General features: G+C 38.2%; 1 protein-coding gene across 2 annotated transcripts in view; it reads left to right on the plus strand.

The window, feature by feature from the left end:
• Positions 1-15,651, plus strand: part of Elapor2 (endosome-lysosome associated apoptosis and autophagy regulator family member 2) — a 164,758-nt gene that overhangs the window by 138,223 nt on the left and 10,884 nt on the right. For both annotated transcript variants that reach the window (XM_051152068.1, XM_051152069.1), the window contains 6 exons: positions 108-297; positions 1,858-1,954; positions 2,616-2,717; positions 9,263-9,389; positions 11,534-11,712; positions 12,736-12,901. In XM_051152068.1, coding sequence (XP_051008025.1) covers positions 108-297; positions 1,858-1,954; positions 2,616-2,717; positions 9,263-9,389; positions 11,534-11,712; positions 12,736-12,901 — 861 coding nt within the window. The remainder of the gene's footprint in view (positions 1-107; positions 298-1,857; positions 1,955-2,615; positions 2,718-9,262; positions 9,390-11,533; positions 11,713-12,735; positions 12,902-15,651) is intronic.

Below are 15,651 nucleotides of genomic sequence, written 5' to 3' on the forward strand. Positions count from 1 at the left end.
TGTGATGAGGAGAAAGTGGCCATTCTGATAAGAGTCACAAGCTAATTGAGATTCAGGTTAAAGACTGACTATGAGTGAACCTTTTACTTGTGGCTTTGCTTTCCTAGGGGAGAAAGATGGCTCTCTGTACCAACAATATTTCAGACTTTACAGTAAAGGAAATGGTGACAGGGTCAGATGATTACACAAATTTGGTTGGAGCGTTTGTGTGCCAGTCAACTATTATTCCTTCTGAAAGCAAGGGCTTCCGGGCTGCCTTGTCATCCCAGTCTATAATTCTGGCAGATACATTTTTAGGTAAGTTTCCTTTGGATAATATGCATATGCATATGTTCATTCTCATTTCATCGTAACTATAGCTTGTCACTATACTGCTGTTTGTCACACAGGATTAAATCTTACAGACTAATAAGTGATCATTTTGCAAAATGGTTAAAAATCTCATGGGAATGAGGTCTATTGGTCAATCTCAGAGACTAACAAGATTCTGCATTTCATATGGGGTTCTATATGACATCATGTTTTATGAGAGTATGTGCTTTTATTCAGGTTCTTCAGTTCAAGAGGGAAATGATGTTAGGTATAAAGACAGGCCTGGGAAATGGCTCAGGTGTTTGCTACACAAGGTTGAGGACCTGACTTTGGATCCCTAGTGCCTATGTCAAATCCAGGTGTGTGATTCAGCCTGAAATCCCAGGGCTGTTAGAGAAAGCTAAGTCTCTGAGCCATGATGGCTGGCTAGCTTAGCAGAAATGGTTGATGTCTAGGCCCAGGGGAAGAGTCTTTCAAAAACAAGGTAGAGAGTAATAGAAGATATCTCAAGTCAACTTCAGCCTCCATATGTGTATACATGAATACATGTATCCACACAAATACACATACTCCTCACACACATAATATAAATAAGAATTCTTTATAAAAATCTAAAAAGAATTTAAGTCATATTTACTACCGTGTTTCATTGCCTCGTCTCATGTCAGTATGGTGCCAGTACTTTGAATTTTTGTTTCTCCTGTCTGAGGTCCTATAGTATAGGAAAGTTTTAAGAGGAATCCAGTTCCCTAGTGGTTTTTAGGAGTCAAAGTCATTATTGCTGCTGGGGAGGAGTTAGAATTCAGGGCATGCGACCTGATCTGGGAACATTGCTGTGGACGCTAAATGCACCGAACGTCCAACTTCAGCACCAAGGTCAGCCGCCAGGCTCTATCCCATCGCTGGAGGTTTGATTCCATCACTGTTTTACTTATGACAGGGGAAAACCCTGTCTTTCTGATTATGCAAATTTAGGGTTTGTTCCTAGAAAGTATTAGGGCAAAGTTTTCTCCTTTATTTTCCTTTTTAGGAGTGAATGGGTGGGGGTTGTGGTTTCAGTGTTCTGCCCAGCTAATAAGCTGCCTGAGCTACAAGCAGGAGAGCACCAGACTTTGTGACATAAACATGTCTGTATGAAAGGTGAGCAAAAATTATATTGGTAAAGTGGCTTGACTGATGAAACTCAGTGGAAGAGTAAATATTGGAGTACATTTTTTGAAACACTACAACTAGAAGGATCTCAGAATCCCTCTAAGTCACTGTATGAATCCTGCAGAGTCTAAAGAAACAAAACAAAACAAAACAATAACAATAACAACAACAACAAAAAACCACACTGAGGGTGGTGAAATGAGGTAGACTACATAGCTGGGGGTTGCAGTCTTTATTTTCTGGAGATGTTGTAAAGTTACTGAATGCCTTGTTTTACTATTTCTGATGAGGGGTCATTGTCAAAGTAAAGCTGTTTTGTACTCAGACCTACAGAGATTAAGTAAGTCTAAATCTCTTCTGATGTCTCAGAATTTGTTTTTCAATGTCATCTAGGAGTCACAGTGGAAGCTGCCTTGCAAAATGTTAATATCAAGGAAGATATGTTTCCAATGTCACCAAGCCAAATACCAGACGTGCATTTCTTTTATAAGTAAGTGAATATATTTCTTCCAGTGGCTATTTTTTTTAATAAAAATCTTATACATCTGATTTTATAGATTTTAGTTCTTATTCTGGCTTATAATTTCCTAGTGACATGAAAGAAAGATAACGTTGCTTTTTGGTACCTAGCATGGCAGTTTGTACTTAATGGGCAATAAGAATGTTGGCATTAAATGGCTTGGTAAAAAGTGAGAAACAGGGAATATTTTGAGAGTTTTATATAATTTTACACACAAACACACACATACAAACACATCATGCTATGCACACACCACACACACACACACATACACACACACACACACACACACACATACACACACACACTTTCTCTTTAAGTTTAAGCAATCAGATTTTGGCCCACTCCCTAAGTAGTAATTATTCATTATCCACATATGTTTTGATATAACTAGCCCCTGTTCCCTTCAAAAAGTTGTATCTGAATTGTGATTAAACTTACAGTAATTTCACTAAATGCCTCTTCACACAGGCAGTAAAAGTCAAAACACTGAATTTCGGTTAAATTACACATTGGTAACCTCTAATACATTTTCGCTTTTTGTTTTTTCTTGGGCCATTCTGTCCATGATGTTTTGTCCTGGTCATTTCTACTGTACTTGGTCTTTAATTTAGTTCCTGCTTTATAACAGGTCTTCCACAGCTACCACATCGTGTGTTAACGGCCGATCGACTGCTGTGAAAATGCGGTGTAACCCCATGAGGCCTGGTGCAGGTGTGATTTCAGTCCCCAGGTATTCACTATTACTATTTTTCCATGTTGAATTTCTTTTTAGAAGCAAAGCCATCTGGTCTGTTACTATTAGAGCATATTCTTTATGGAAATAAATCAGAAAGAGAACAAAAGAACCAGAGGATTTGCTGTAGGGATATTTGTGGGCATGATTTAAATGAATAGGTCCCTGTCAATCCTTCTGCCTGCCAACCTCTTTAGTGACATCCCCTTGTCCCTTTTGCCTTCAGTGTCCTTTCTTAAAATGATTTAGGCAATAAACAAGGGATTACACTGCTTGTTTTCTTGTATTTATTCTTACTGTTCATCACTTTCCTTGGATTGGGTTTCTGGTTCCTACACTGTATCAGCAATTAACTGCTGGGTGTTACGGTCCCTGAACTAAGTAATCTGACCTCTCTATGAGTCAGGATTCCTTTCTCTGCAAGAGAATGGGTCTTTGAGATGACTGAGATCCATTTTCAAGCTCAGGTTTTTGAAGAATTGTAGCAGAATCATCAGGGTAAATCTAACCTGTAGAACATAACATAGAACATTCAACTGGTTGACATTGAGTACCAGCTTTCTGTGGTCTGTATTTGATATATTCTCTTAATCTTTGGTGGAAATACTAGAACATAACTTCAAGGCTCTGGAAGCTATTAATTTAAATTCAGCCACACTATCCCCATGGGGAACACTTAACTGTCTCACTACTTTCAGTGCATTGTTCAGAATGTCTAATCTTGTTAGAATTAAGGGACCTTTTTGATAATATTTTCTTAGCAATTATCTGTTCAACTCAAAATCATCTATATATTTCAAGACAGGGTTTCTCTGTGTAACAGAGCGCTGATTGTCCTGGACTCACTTTGTAAACCAGGCTGGCCTTGAACTTACAGAGATCTGCCTGCCTCTGCCTCTCAAGGACTGAGATTTAAAGGTATATGCCACCATGCCTGGCTCAAAATTATATATCTTAAAAAGTAAAAAAGATTTAATTTTCTGTAGCTTCACTTGAGATATTTTTAAAGCTCTCCTGGTTATGTCACACACGGACTAGAGAACATTGTTCTATACCTTAAACTAAGGTGCATCCTAGCAATGATAACATCTGTAACATGGTGATGTTGCCATCTTTTGGGATATGTAGGCACACTAGTATTCGCTTCTCACCAGCTCCATCTCTGGTTTGCATAACTCTACCAATTAGTTATTTTTTTCCATCTATTCAAAGCAAGAGAAGAATATGATGAGAGAACAGAGGAATAGAGTGTAGATAGAGGAACAGGGAGAGATAGATGATCTTGTCTACAGAGCATCCCACTGCTACCTCCCAGCTGAAGGCTCCATAGCCAACTAGAGTCTTTATGGAAAGATACATGCAAAGATTCCAGAAACAGAAGCACGTCTCATCACTCTGCTGTTCTTCTCGGTCATTTGAGCTCTGGTGCTCATTACATTTGCTATAGCCCTCCTGAGGTCCTTTTCCAGATTTCATACTAACCTCTCTGGGCCTGCAGAGTCCATCTGGATGGCATCTCATGATCAGAAGAACGTGAAGTTTCTCTTTTGACCTCCAGCAAGCCTTAACACTCAGGGAACTTTGCTGCATGCACCATGGTTTCTCAGGATCGCCTGAAGCAGAAACCCTTAGGATATCTGTAGTTAAAATTGATTTCAGAGTCTCTGGGTGTTGGGCACCAGAGTATTTTTAAAAATAGAAAGCAACTGCAAGCATATTAAAATAGGAGGGCCATTTCTGTCGACTAACATACCATAGATTTATTTGCTCTACTTTCCAGAAACAGACTCTCTAGGACTATTGTGTGCATCTTGGCTTTTTTGAAAATGTAGTATTTATGGCAGAGTACTTCACAGGGATCTTGACAGAAATTCATTTGTAGCTCTAATGTACGTAAGGCATGCATAGTCCCAAATCAAATCTGCCGACCTTTCATTTTTATGTTGAGTGAGTTTCCCGTCAGGGCACAAGGGGGAGCCCAAGGATCAGAACAGGAAAAAGTAGCAGCTTGTCCTCAAATAATTAGGTGTTTTTTTTGTTGTTGGTTGGGTTGGGTTTTTGTTTGTTTGTTTTGTTGTTTTTTGTTTTAGTTTTTCTACAGGGCTGAATGAATATTTGCATCTAACAAGAAAACAACAGACAGGTTTCTCAGACTACTTTTGAGGAAGCTCTATCTTTGCATCTTTTTGAAAGCTTTAAAATCTCCAAGGAAAAGATGCCAGGCAGACATTTGGTCTTAAGATGCCTCTTGCTGACCAAGAAATCTCAGAGTGAGACCTTGATAGTAGTGTCACATCAGGAATTAATCTTGCCAACTAGGCAAAAGTGACTTCCATATTAGTAATGTCAACAGGGTCTTTGAATCTTGGTAGTAAGAAAAACTTCCAAACAACCCTCAGCTTTTGAAAAGTGAAAAGCTTGGACAGGGAGAAGAGGGAGTGTGTGCTCTGTTAAGTATGGACTTGAGAGGGACCCTGCCATCCAGACTTCCATTTCATCTGTACAAAGAAACTTCACCCTGTCTAGTGTATCTGTTATCTATATGTATGTGGTTCCTAATTCCGAAAACTGTCTGCAGGGGATAAGGTACTGTAGCTGAAAACTTGACAGTATGGCATCTCTGGCAGATAAAATCTGACAGTCCCAGTTGCTTCTGAGACTTATTTCTAATGAACTTTGCTACTTCACTACAGATAACTTACTTCTGCAAGGGACTGCTGATACCTCTAAATAAATCTACATAGATGCACACATTCCCTGGCTTCTTAAACCTCGGGTCAAGATCACAGATGAACGGACATGGAGCTGAAGAGACTCCATTTGTTAGGGATAATGTATCCATGAACATTGCATCTGAGAACAGCCATTTCCAAGGCACAAGTCGTTAGACTTAGTGAAAAGATTACACATGTGCCTTCTTAGAAAGCAGGTTCTGATAACCGATCTATTGTGATCCAGCAGGTCCTGGAGTTAAATATACTCACTTCACCATGTAGGAAGCACTGAGTCTGAGGTTGTGTAGCTGCTGAGGACCACACCTGGGATTGAATGACCTCTAAATGGCTCTTGTTCTTTCATGACAAAAATGCCTTTTCATCTTGGTATTTCAAGCCATGGTCCTTCAATATCTCCTGAGTGGAGACATATCAACACGCAGATTTGCATCTGATGTGAACTGAGTTGCCTTATTTAAGCATTCATCATTACTGTTCCTGTAAGAGCATGGTCTTCATCTTTCTTTCTCTCCCTGCCAGTTGATGAGCGTATTTAACTGCTTGGGTTGTTTTCCAGTCAGTCTAAGACTGTTTTGTGAAATCCTCCTGAAGAATCCAAATTTATTTCATTATGAGCATGGCCTCTGAGGGGATTGCATCTCACCAGTGCGATGCTTCGCAGTTCAGTCCTCATGGAGTTGGATACTCTGGAGACATATACCACAGGCTCAAATTTAGTCTTTGTATCACAGTCATTAGCCTTATTGGACTCTAATGCAGTGTTTGGTTGCGGCATCAAGGAAGGACTATTAATGTCAAAAAAGTCTATCCATTTGAAATTAAGAGTCAGTGATAGACTAAATGAGTTCCTTATCTTTTCCCTCTGAGGCTTTACAGAAAGATAATAGATATCTGATTTGAACAGCAAGATAACACACAAAATTAAGGCCAAAAATGTTCCTAGAACAGAAATGTACTGGTGCATATAAAAGCTTTATGAGCATTTGAAAATACTCAAAAAGCACTGTGATCAAAAAATGGAAAACCTTTAACACGAACTTGCCAAATTATACAATTCAAACATGAATAAGTCATCTTAAGACATGGCTATAATCACATCACAGAGCATTTGTATATTTTTAGAACAATTTTGAAATAGGGATAATGAAACTGAACTTTTTCCCACCAAGGAAAAGAAATTATTGATAAAAGAAACCAGGGAGTGAGTTGACTAATGTGTCTTGAACAGGTACTAACTTTTGGAAATTAATCCAGAAGGAATTCTTCAGGAAAAAAAGAAGTACTTAAAGGTGTACTTTTACATCCCAGGATCTAAGGGACACAGGTGGAAAATATCCTTATGTCAAAATTCAGTGCGTAGGTCTAAGAGTTTGTGTTCCCTAAATTCAATATGTTAAAATGACATTGCTGTGCTAAGTCCCAGCATGGGGATATTAGAAAGCTCCCCACTTTTCTGCACTAAGTGCTGGTTCCCCAAGACCCACAATACCACACACATAGTCCATGGGAACCTACCTGAACTCGAACTCAGTGGAGTATAGGTACTCAAGCTGATTGAAGCAAAAAGGCAGCCCAAGACTTTGGGTTAGGATGAGAATATACAGCTGTGACGTGAAATACAAACATGTGCTCACCATATCAGAGCCTTAGGCTTTTATTTCTGGACTCTGGAGTCTATATAGATAAAGATTATAGAAGCTGATAACATGAAAAAAGATGTAGGACCATCGTGGGAATGAAAGGGAATATTTGTGAGGGAAAATAGAAGGTGAGCGGGAAAGAATCAAAGTGCATGATATTCTTATATTGAAATGTCTTTATGAAACCCCTCAATATATACTGTTACTATGCCAACAAAGTTTTGTGTTGAGGCCTTTAGTAGGGGGCATATGTTTTTATTCTTCTTGCTGGGGTATTCTCAGCATTAGCCATGATCTGAAGGAAGTTATGCAAAGCCTCTAATCATGTGGATTGACTCAAAGGGACTGGAGTTAGATAGACAAATTAAGGGACTATTCCCAAGATTTTACACATTCATAGGAAAATATTGGCTCGTAACCTTTTCTGAGAGATCCTGTTTCAGTCAGAGAATCTACAGCAACCATAGATTAATACAGAGTCACAGAGCATTTTTCTGTTCCATAATCAAAGAAACAGGTTGATGAAATTGGCTCACACATCCGGAAAGCAGAGACCCATACAGTATCTACTTAGATTCTGCCCTGGTTACTCTGTGTAATCTACCCCAGCTCTACTCTGTCTCTTATCTGCATTTTCACTCCTTTAAGTCTTTGTCAGTCTACGGAGACCCAGGATTGTCCTGGAGCATAGAGTGCTCTGTTGACTGGATGTTTGGTTGGTGGATGTCAGAAATTTCCAAGGTTATGCTTTTCTTCTGCTGTAAGAGACCCTGGTTCTATTCCAAAATTACCTTCCCAATGTATGTTGTCTTCTATAGAAACTATAATCTGCTTGACATCTGATGCTTAGGGCTCTGGCTCCTTACTGTCCTCATTGCTTTATTTTGGATGGCCCAGCAGGAGTGGCTGTTGTGTGATTTTCTATCAGCTCATCATACCATTCCATCCCTTTGGTAGGAAGTTCTTTCTTTCCTTCTGTCTTAATTCTCCCAAGGTTTTATCAGCTTAGATGCCATGACTTCCAAGAAACAGTTCCCAGAGGGTTTTTTTGGTAACTATTTGTGTCTGTCTCTTAAGGTTTCAAAAATAAACAAACAGTAAGGATAGCTCAGTGGATAAAGGTACCATGCTGTGGCCAAGCCTGATGATTTGAATTTTGATTCTTGAAACCAATATGGTAGAAGGAGAGAACTGCTCTTGCAAGTTGTTCCTCTGATCTCCCACAAGCAGTGTGGCAGGTCTATGAACACTACATGTGCACACACACACACACACACACACACACACACACACACACACACACACACACACACTGTATAGAAATAAAAAAGTGGCTGTATAGAACCACAGTTCCATGAAAGCCATGTAAACTATTCAATTACTGTTTGTTCAGATTCCTAATAGAAGTATATAGTCTTGACCATAACCAGTTTTAGGTCATTTTCATCACCTCTCAAGGAACTTCTGATCCCTTTGATCCTTGTCTTCCTTTGTAATAATCCTGAGTTATAAGCAGCAAATTATCTGCTCTCTGTCCCTATTCTAGCCATTCATCTGGGCAGCATTATTTAGTGTATATTGTTTCTGACTGCTTTTCCACTTAGCACAGTATTTTCAAGGTTCATCCAAACCATGGCATGTACCATTCATTATTGCACTCCTTTAGATAGCCAGTTAGTAGACAGTTACGCTTACTCATGCGTCCACTGCACATTTGGACTGTTTCCACAACTGGTCATTCTGAGAAATGTTGCTGTGGACACTCATTACCAGCATTTGTGTGGAATTCACTTGCTTCTCTTGGGTTTATACCTATGAGTAGACATACCTGACTATATAGTACATTCATGTGCAGTTGTTTGAGGAAGTGCAAAATCCTCTTAAAGTAGAGGAGCCATTCACGTTCCCTCCTGCAGTGTATGAAGGTTCCCTCTTTCTTCATGTCCCTCTTGTACCTGGTATTATTTGTCTGTTTTATTTCCACCACGGAGGCTGTAGCAAGCATGAAGGGCTATCTCTGTGATCGTAGCTCCTTCAGGCCTTTTCTGTTTTTTACAAGTGCTTCCTCAACATTAATATAACACTCTCCAGTGTGCTTTGGGAACTGCAGTGTTGATTGGAGTGTACTGAATGAATTAAAAAGGCTGTTGTTTCTTCAACATTTTAGCAAGTGTCCAGCTGGCACCTGTGATGGTTGCACATTCTACTTTCTATGGGAGAGTGCAGAAGCTTGCCCTCTGTGCACAGAGCATGACATCCATGAGATCGAGGGAGCCTGCAAGAGAGGACTGCAGGTAAGAACTAACCCATGTAGGCACCCTCAACAAATGTCAACTTGCTGTTTTCCATCATGTATATAAAGATTTTTTGGATGCTAAAAGCTTCATTATTAACAAAAATAATGATTTCAAAAATACTTCAGTGAGACTCTTAAAATTCTAAGCATTTGATTTTTTTTTTAAAAAAGGGCTGCTTCAGTCCTATTTCCTTCCCTATTCTTTTCAGTTTTCCACTTTGTGTTGACTGGGCATGCACTTCCACTATTCTGTAAGTATCTCAAATACAGATGTGTATAGTTTACAGAGCGTAAGTCCTTCACACATAGCTGATAGAAGCAAAAAGGCTTCACGGCTTCTAAGAAAAGTACTCTTATCAAATTGAGATCTCAAAAGTCTACACCAGGCTCTAAGTATGTGTTAAGCATCATATCTAACATTACACAGTAATAAAGATTTCAAGTGATACTGTGTTATCAGTAACAGAAATGCTTTTGAATTTATCACTAAATTTATCTTAATCCTGTTCCCAAATCCTCCTCCGTGCTGGAAGAAGTAACTGTTCGGCTGCTGCATCGGCTGTCTGTCTGTTCCCCGTGACACCTGATCAGATGATAGAATCAAGCTTTCCAATGAATAGTTTTAGAGTGACTATGGACTTTCCTTGGCTGCATTTCTTTCTTTGGCAGTATCCGAGGAGCTGACTGAATAGTTTGGCATTTTGGGTTTATGTGTATATTTATAATGTTGAGGTTTTGAGACCTTTAGAGTATAGCCACTAGTCAACAGAGCTTTTAACTACATATTTCATTTATTTCTTTCATTTACAGTGCTTGATAAAACTGCCTAAGCTTTTACACAACCCTTTTTGGTGGTGTTGGTAGAATGTACTTCAGATGAGGTCCACATGTACTAGAGTTTACATTTACTCTGGTTTACACTTAAGAGAGATAGTAGTGGACCCAAGTGTGCCTCTGCATTTCTCATCTCCTCACTTTTATAAAAAAATGTCACCCACTTTAAAATTAATTTATTGATGTTAATTTCAATAAGAGTGACAACAGTTGTCATGGACTAAAACCACGGGATCACTGCTAACCCTTTCTAAGAAGATCTAAGAGATCTTATCTGAAACGTGACTGAAAGTTTTCCTCATAGTATAAACCATTCTTCTGCATATTGTCCATAAATAATGGTAGAAAATGTGTCTGTGCACATAAGTTATAAAGCGAAACATGGCAGGGTCCTTCTGTTAGCATTCAGATAATGTATCCACTATATACCAGAAAACTGAATGATGAATGAGACATAAAATATGAGGCCCCATGCCACTGGACTTAACGATCACTTTAAAGAACTACTGGTCACACTGTATGCTAAGCTGTAAAAGGAAAAGTGTACTGAACTCTGATTTTTCATGTTTGATCTGCTTCATTTTATCACTTTAGTTAAAAAACGCTTGGTAAGCTTTATTGTTCACTAGATGATAGCCGCTGCTCTTTAGGGCACACTGCTTTAGGAATTGAATCATCTACTTTGGGAGGGTGAGAGTGCTTGATCTGGATAATGATGACCCCAGGTAATGCCCTCCTTGGTTTGGCAAGTGAAAGCACCATCTGTTTTGGGTACCTATGTTTACGTGAGCCATTCAAGTTGACAGCTGTGGTACACTTGCATGGCCTAAGGCCATCAGGTGTAGGCAACTCCATTCAGGGACAGGTTTATTGTGTTAACCGGCCTACCTGATGGATGTGTGAAAACCCACTCCAATTAGTTGTAATAAGTAGCCTGAGATTGTATTTAAGATCAACATTGAATCTGGAGTCATTGGAATTTGAGGAAAGCAACCCCAAAGGAGTGTCACAGTAGAATGATTTTTATTCCACTTCTTCGGCATGTGGTGAACCTTTCTGATGTAACAGTAAATGTCTATTTAATTTTTGCATCTTAATTCGTTTGCTCATTTTCTATATCTCTTTCTTTTCTTCCTAGATAGTCTATAATAGTAACTGAATGGGAAATGTCCTTTATGCCTATGATGAGAATAGGATTAGCAAAACCCTTTCTACTATGTTGTTGACACAGAATCAATTCTAGCTTTTGCCGTTAATCCTAACCTCACTTCTCATCCCGTCTATCGTCTCATTTATTTGTTTTAAAAGGAAATATTATATGTATGGAACGAACCTAAGTGGTGCATTAAAGGAATTACTTTGCCTGAGAAAAAGTTGTCAACCTGCGAAACAGTTGACTTTTGGCTGAAAGTGGGAGCTGGTGTGGGGGCATTCACGGCTGTTTTGTTGGTGGCTTTAACATGCTACTTTTGGAAAAAGAATCAAAAGTAAGTAACCTCATTGGGATCACCTTATAAGACCTGGAGTGTCTGTTTATGTTGTGAGAATTTTAGGCCTAATTATTGTATGTTGTCCATTCCCTCAGTACCACGGAACATTTCTGGTGAGAAAGGTGTAGGCAAAGCATTTGTGAAAGTAGGGAGAATAAGTGACTCTTATTTTGATAATTGAAAGTGGAAAGAACATTACTTACCACTGAATTAGTCTTTTGTTATAAAAATGAAAAAATCTAAGTTATCTAGCTAGGATAGGACTGAGACCAGAAGACGGGTCTGCTTTTCTCTGGGTCTGTTTTATTTTCTCTGACATAATCTGACTTCCTGGTCCATCCTTCTAATTCTATTTCTTTTATAAAGATGTTTTCAAATAAACAGACTAAGCAAGTGGGCAAACGCTCTATTTATTCCAGGTCTCAAGGACTTGGGTGCTGAAAGTGGAGACCAACCTTTGCATGCATCTGTTACAGGGCCTCAGTCTTCGGAGATGATTTAGAGCTTCACGGGGTGTGGTTTCAGTGGATTATGTTCTGATTGATTCTAGGAATGATTTTCATACCTGGTAGTCAAAGCACAAATGAGGAAGGGATACAGCAGCAAGCTAATCATTGGCTTGATAATTCTCATCTTTATTATCTAAACTTTGGAAAATGTGATAGTGAGTTAGCATCAGCACATTAATAGACTAAGGAAATGCATTCTTCCCTCAAGGCTTTTCTTTGTTTTACAAATGTTCTATACAATTGGACAGTAAGGTCAATATAAAATAAGTGCTAAAATTAACCTTATCGAACTGATTTTCTCACATCCTGGGGGATATTTTTATGTAGATGGCTGGTAAATGAGAACGTTTAAAACTACAGCCACAGGTGAGGGGAGTTCCTTGTTGCAGAACCATACAGGACTACCACGACTATTTTAGAAGCTGGCATATGACTGTTATAATAAGTATGACTTTATTATTACTATAAATGGCTGGGTTATTTACTTATCTATTTGTTTACTCTGGTATAGGCTGGAATACAAATATTCTAAGTTGGTAATGACGACAAACTCGAAAGACTGTGCACTCCCAGCTGCCGACAGCTGTGCTATCATGGAAGGAGAAGATAATGAAGAGGATGTTGTATATTCCAACAAGCAGTCCCTACTAGGGAAACTTAAGTCCTTGGCCACGAAGGTGAGAGCTGACTTTTAACCTGGAATTGCTGAGCATTTATACACCAGGGCCATACTGACCTAATTATGCAAGCTCTGCCATTGGGTACATTTGTGCCTCACCAGTATTTACTCAACAGAAGGACTATTATATTTATTATATTAATCATATTATATGAGTAGATTAGATTAATAACTGAATGCAGTGTTTACGAGTTAACAAAGTAGAAGCAACCTGAACAGCTTCCATGGACGTTGGATGAGAATTTTTTCTATATCAACATAATTCAATACTGAGTGACTCTACAGCTATTAAAAACTTTTTGTTTGCTTTTTGAGAAAGAACATAAAATTGGTTTGATAGGGAGAGGGAAAGGATCTGGAAGGACTTGGGAGGAGAAGTATATGATCAAAATATACAAATTTGAAAATTGTTTTAAATAATAAAAACTATAATAAAATACTGAAATCGTTTTTAAATTAACAAAGAACTACCGGCAACTAAGAACATCTGAGAACAGGAGAAGTAGTTTTCCTCAGGGAAGAGCACATCAGTTCGTTATCCAGTACCAAATGGTCAACCCTGGAAATGTGTACATGCAAGTAACGTTATATAGACTTAAAAGGTTGTATTTATGAACATAAACATGTATATGTAACAAAAATTACAGAAAAAGAAACCGTGAATTTGATTGAGAGAGTGGGTGTGCATGTGTGGGTTTGGAGGGAGGAAAGGAAGGGGGAAATTATGTAATTATTATCTCTAAAATAAAAATTAAAAATATTGCAATATCTTATATACCAATAGCTCAGTAGGTTCAAACTAATGTGAAAACAAGTGATATATAATACTTCTATGTGATAAATATGGATGCCATCATTTACATAATAACCATTTAATCTAATGAGAATCTTTGAAGCAAAACATTTTAGTAATTCTTAAGTTTTCACAGCAATAATGTATGCTTTTATAATCTTTAAAACAAAGTTTGATTAATAAAAGATCTCATATTTATCTATACCTTTGTGTTTATTTCAGAATAAGATTGTCTTTCTAAAGAAAAATTACATAATTGAGCACATGTCCATCCTGTTATGCTGGACATCATCATGTTATTGGCTTTCTGGTGACAGCTATATACAAAGAGAATGTGAAACTTTAAATATTGCTTGAAATCACATTTCTCTGCATTTTTCCTATTGAGATAGGTGATAAGAATTGCCAGCTTACCCACTCAAAACAAAAATAGTATGAAAAAGAAAGGAAGAAAGTGCATTTCAAATGATTTGCTATAAGATGGACAAATGACAAATGATGACATTGGCTGGGACAATGGCCCATTAGCTAAAATACTTGTAATGCAGGCACAAGGACTGGAGTTTGCATCCCTAGGACACATGTAAATGTAAGATGGATGTGTTGGTCCATCTGTAATTCAGCCTCAGGAGGGGGAGATGGTTTCCCATGAGCAAACTGCCTATCAAGGTGGGCCATGTGTGTGAGCTCTAGGTTTGATAGAAAGACTCTGCTTCATTGAATAAGATGGAAGAGCCACCAAGATAATTTCTGATATCAAACTTGGACCTCTGTATGCACACACATCTACACATCTACACATAGGCATAATTTAGTAATCATTTTCTTTCACTCTCCTAGTTTGGGTACATAAATATAAGAAATCATTTAAGAATAAAATGAATAAACTACATTTCAATTTTATCTTTACTAATTTGGGGTTTTAAGGATGGCATGATTGCTTTAGAATAACAAATATATAGTGAGTTTCAAAAATTAAAAGTTTCCCCTATTTTCTGGTGACCAGGTGAGCCTACTAGTTTCATGTATACTTTAGAAGCAGAAGACCAAAGTCAGTTTAAAATTTACAGAGATGTAGTGGGCAGAGCAACAGTATCTTTTCCAGTTCCAGTCCCTAGTTCCCACAGTCATGTGCAGAAGAAATGATAGCTCAGCTTGCATTCCTAAATTTTGAGAGTATGAATTTCATTCAGCATGAGCAGGAAGCATCCCTGTCCCTTATTCTTCATTATACTGAACAGATAAGATGCCTGTTCTCTGCTTCAGAGTGAGAAGCCATTTCCAAGACAAGGACACATGCTGGGTATTTGCTGTAGAAAGGATAAACACTTCAACCTTGAAGGCTGCTTTCTATGCAAACATACTTTCCTAATTTTTAAAATTGTTTGATAGGTTCATACATTTGTAAGATGAATTTTTTTCACTTTCATCCCTCATTCTTGAAAAAAAATAGTATGGAATAAAAAGAAATCAGTATTTCTGTCATAGAATGTGCAGATAGTAAGAAGAAAGTAGAGCATTATTTCACAGATATGGCTAAGCTGCATTTCTCTGTCATCTTGGCTTGTGATGAATGTCTGCTTGAGTAAATTCCATCCATCATTCTGGTTAGTGTGACTGCCTGAGGCTGGAATGAAAACTGGTCCATTTTCTCCATACATCATTGAAATGATGCTTGTGTCAGTAGGATATTAAGCAGTAAGATGGGGCTAGTTTGCATCACTTAACCGTGTGCCAGCTCCAGACACACCTAGCCAAACATAAACACGTCATAAAACATTAGCTTCTATTTTAGAGCAGTAAATGTCTTTCTCTTTGTTTTTGCGTTGACATTTCTACTCAGTCAGATACCTTTCAACAGATAGATAGATATTTATGCCATGAGATTTGAGTGGAATAGAGACAAGAATTAGCACCCCCACTTAAAAAAACAATATAGAGACCAAATGTGTTTC

Source organism: Acomys russatus, chromosome 10 (assembly GCF_903995435.1).
Source record: "Acomys russatus chromosome 10, mAcoRus1.1, whole genome shotgun sequence".
Classification (NCBI taxonomy): Eukaryota; Metazoa; Chordata; class Mammalia; order Rodentia; family Muridae; genus Acomys; species Acomys russatus.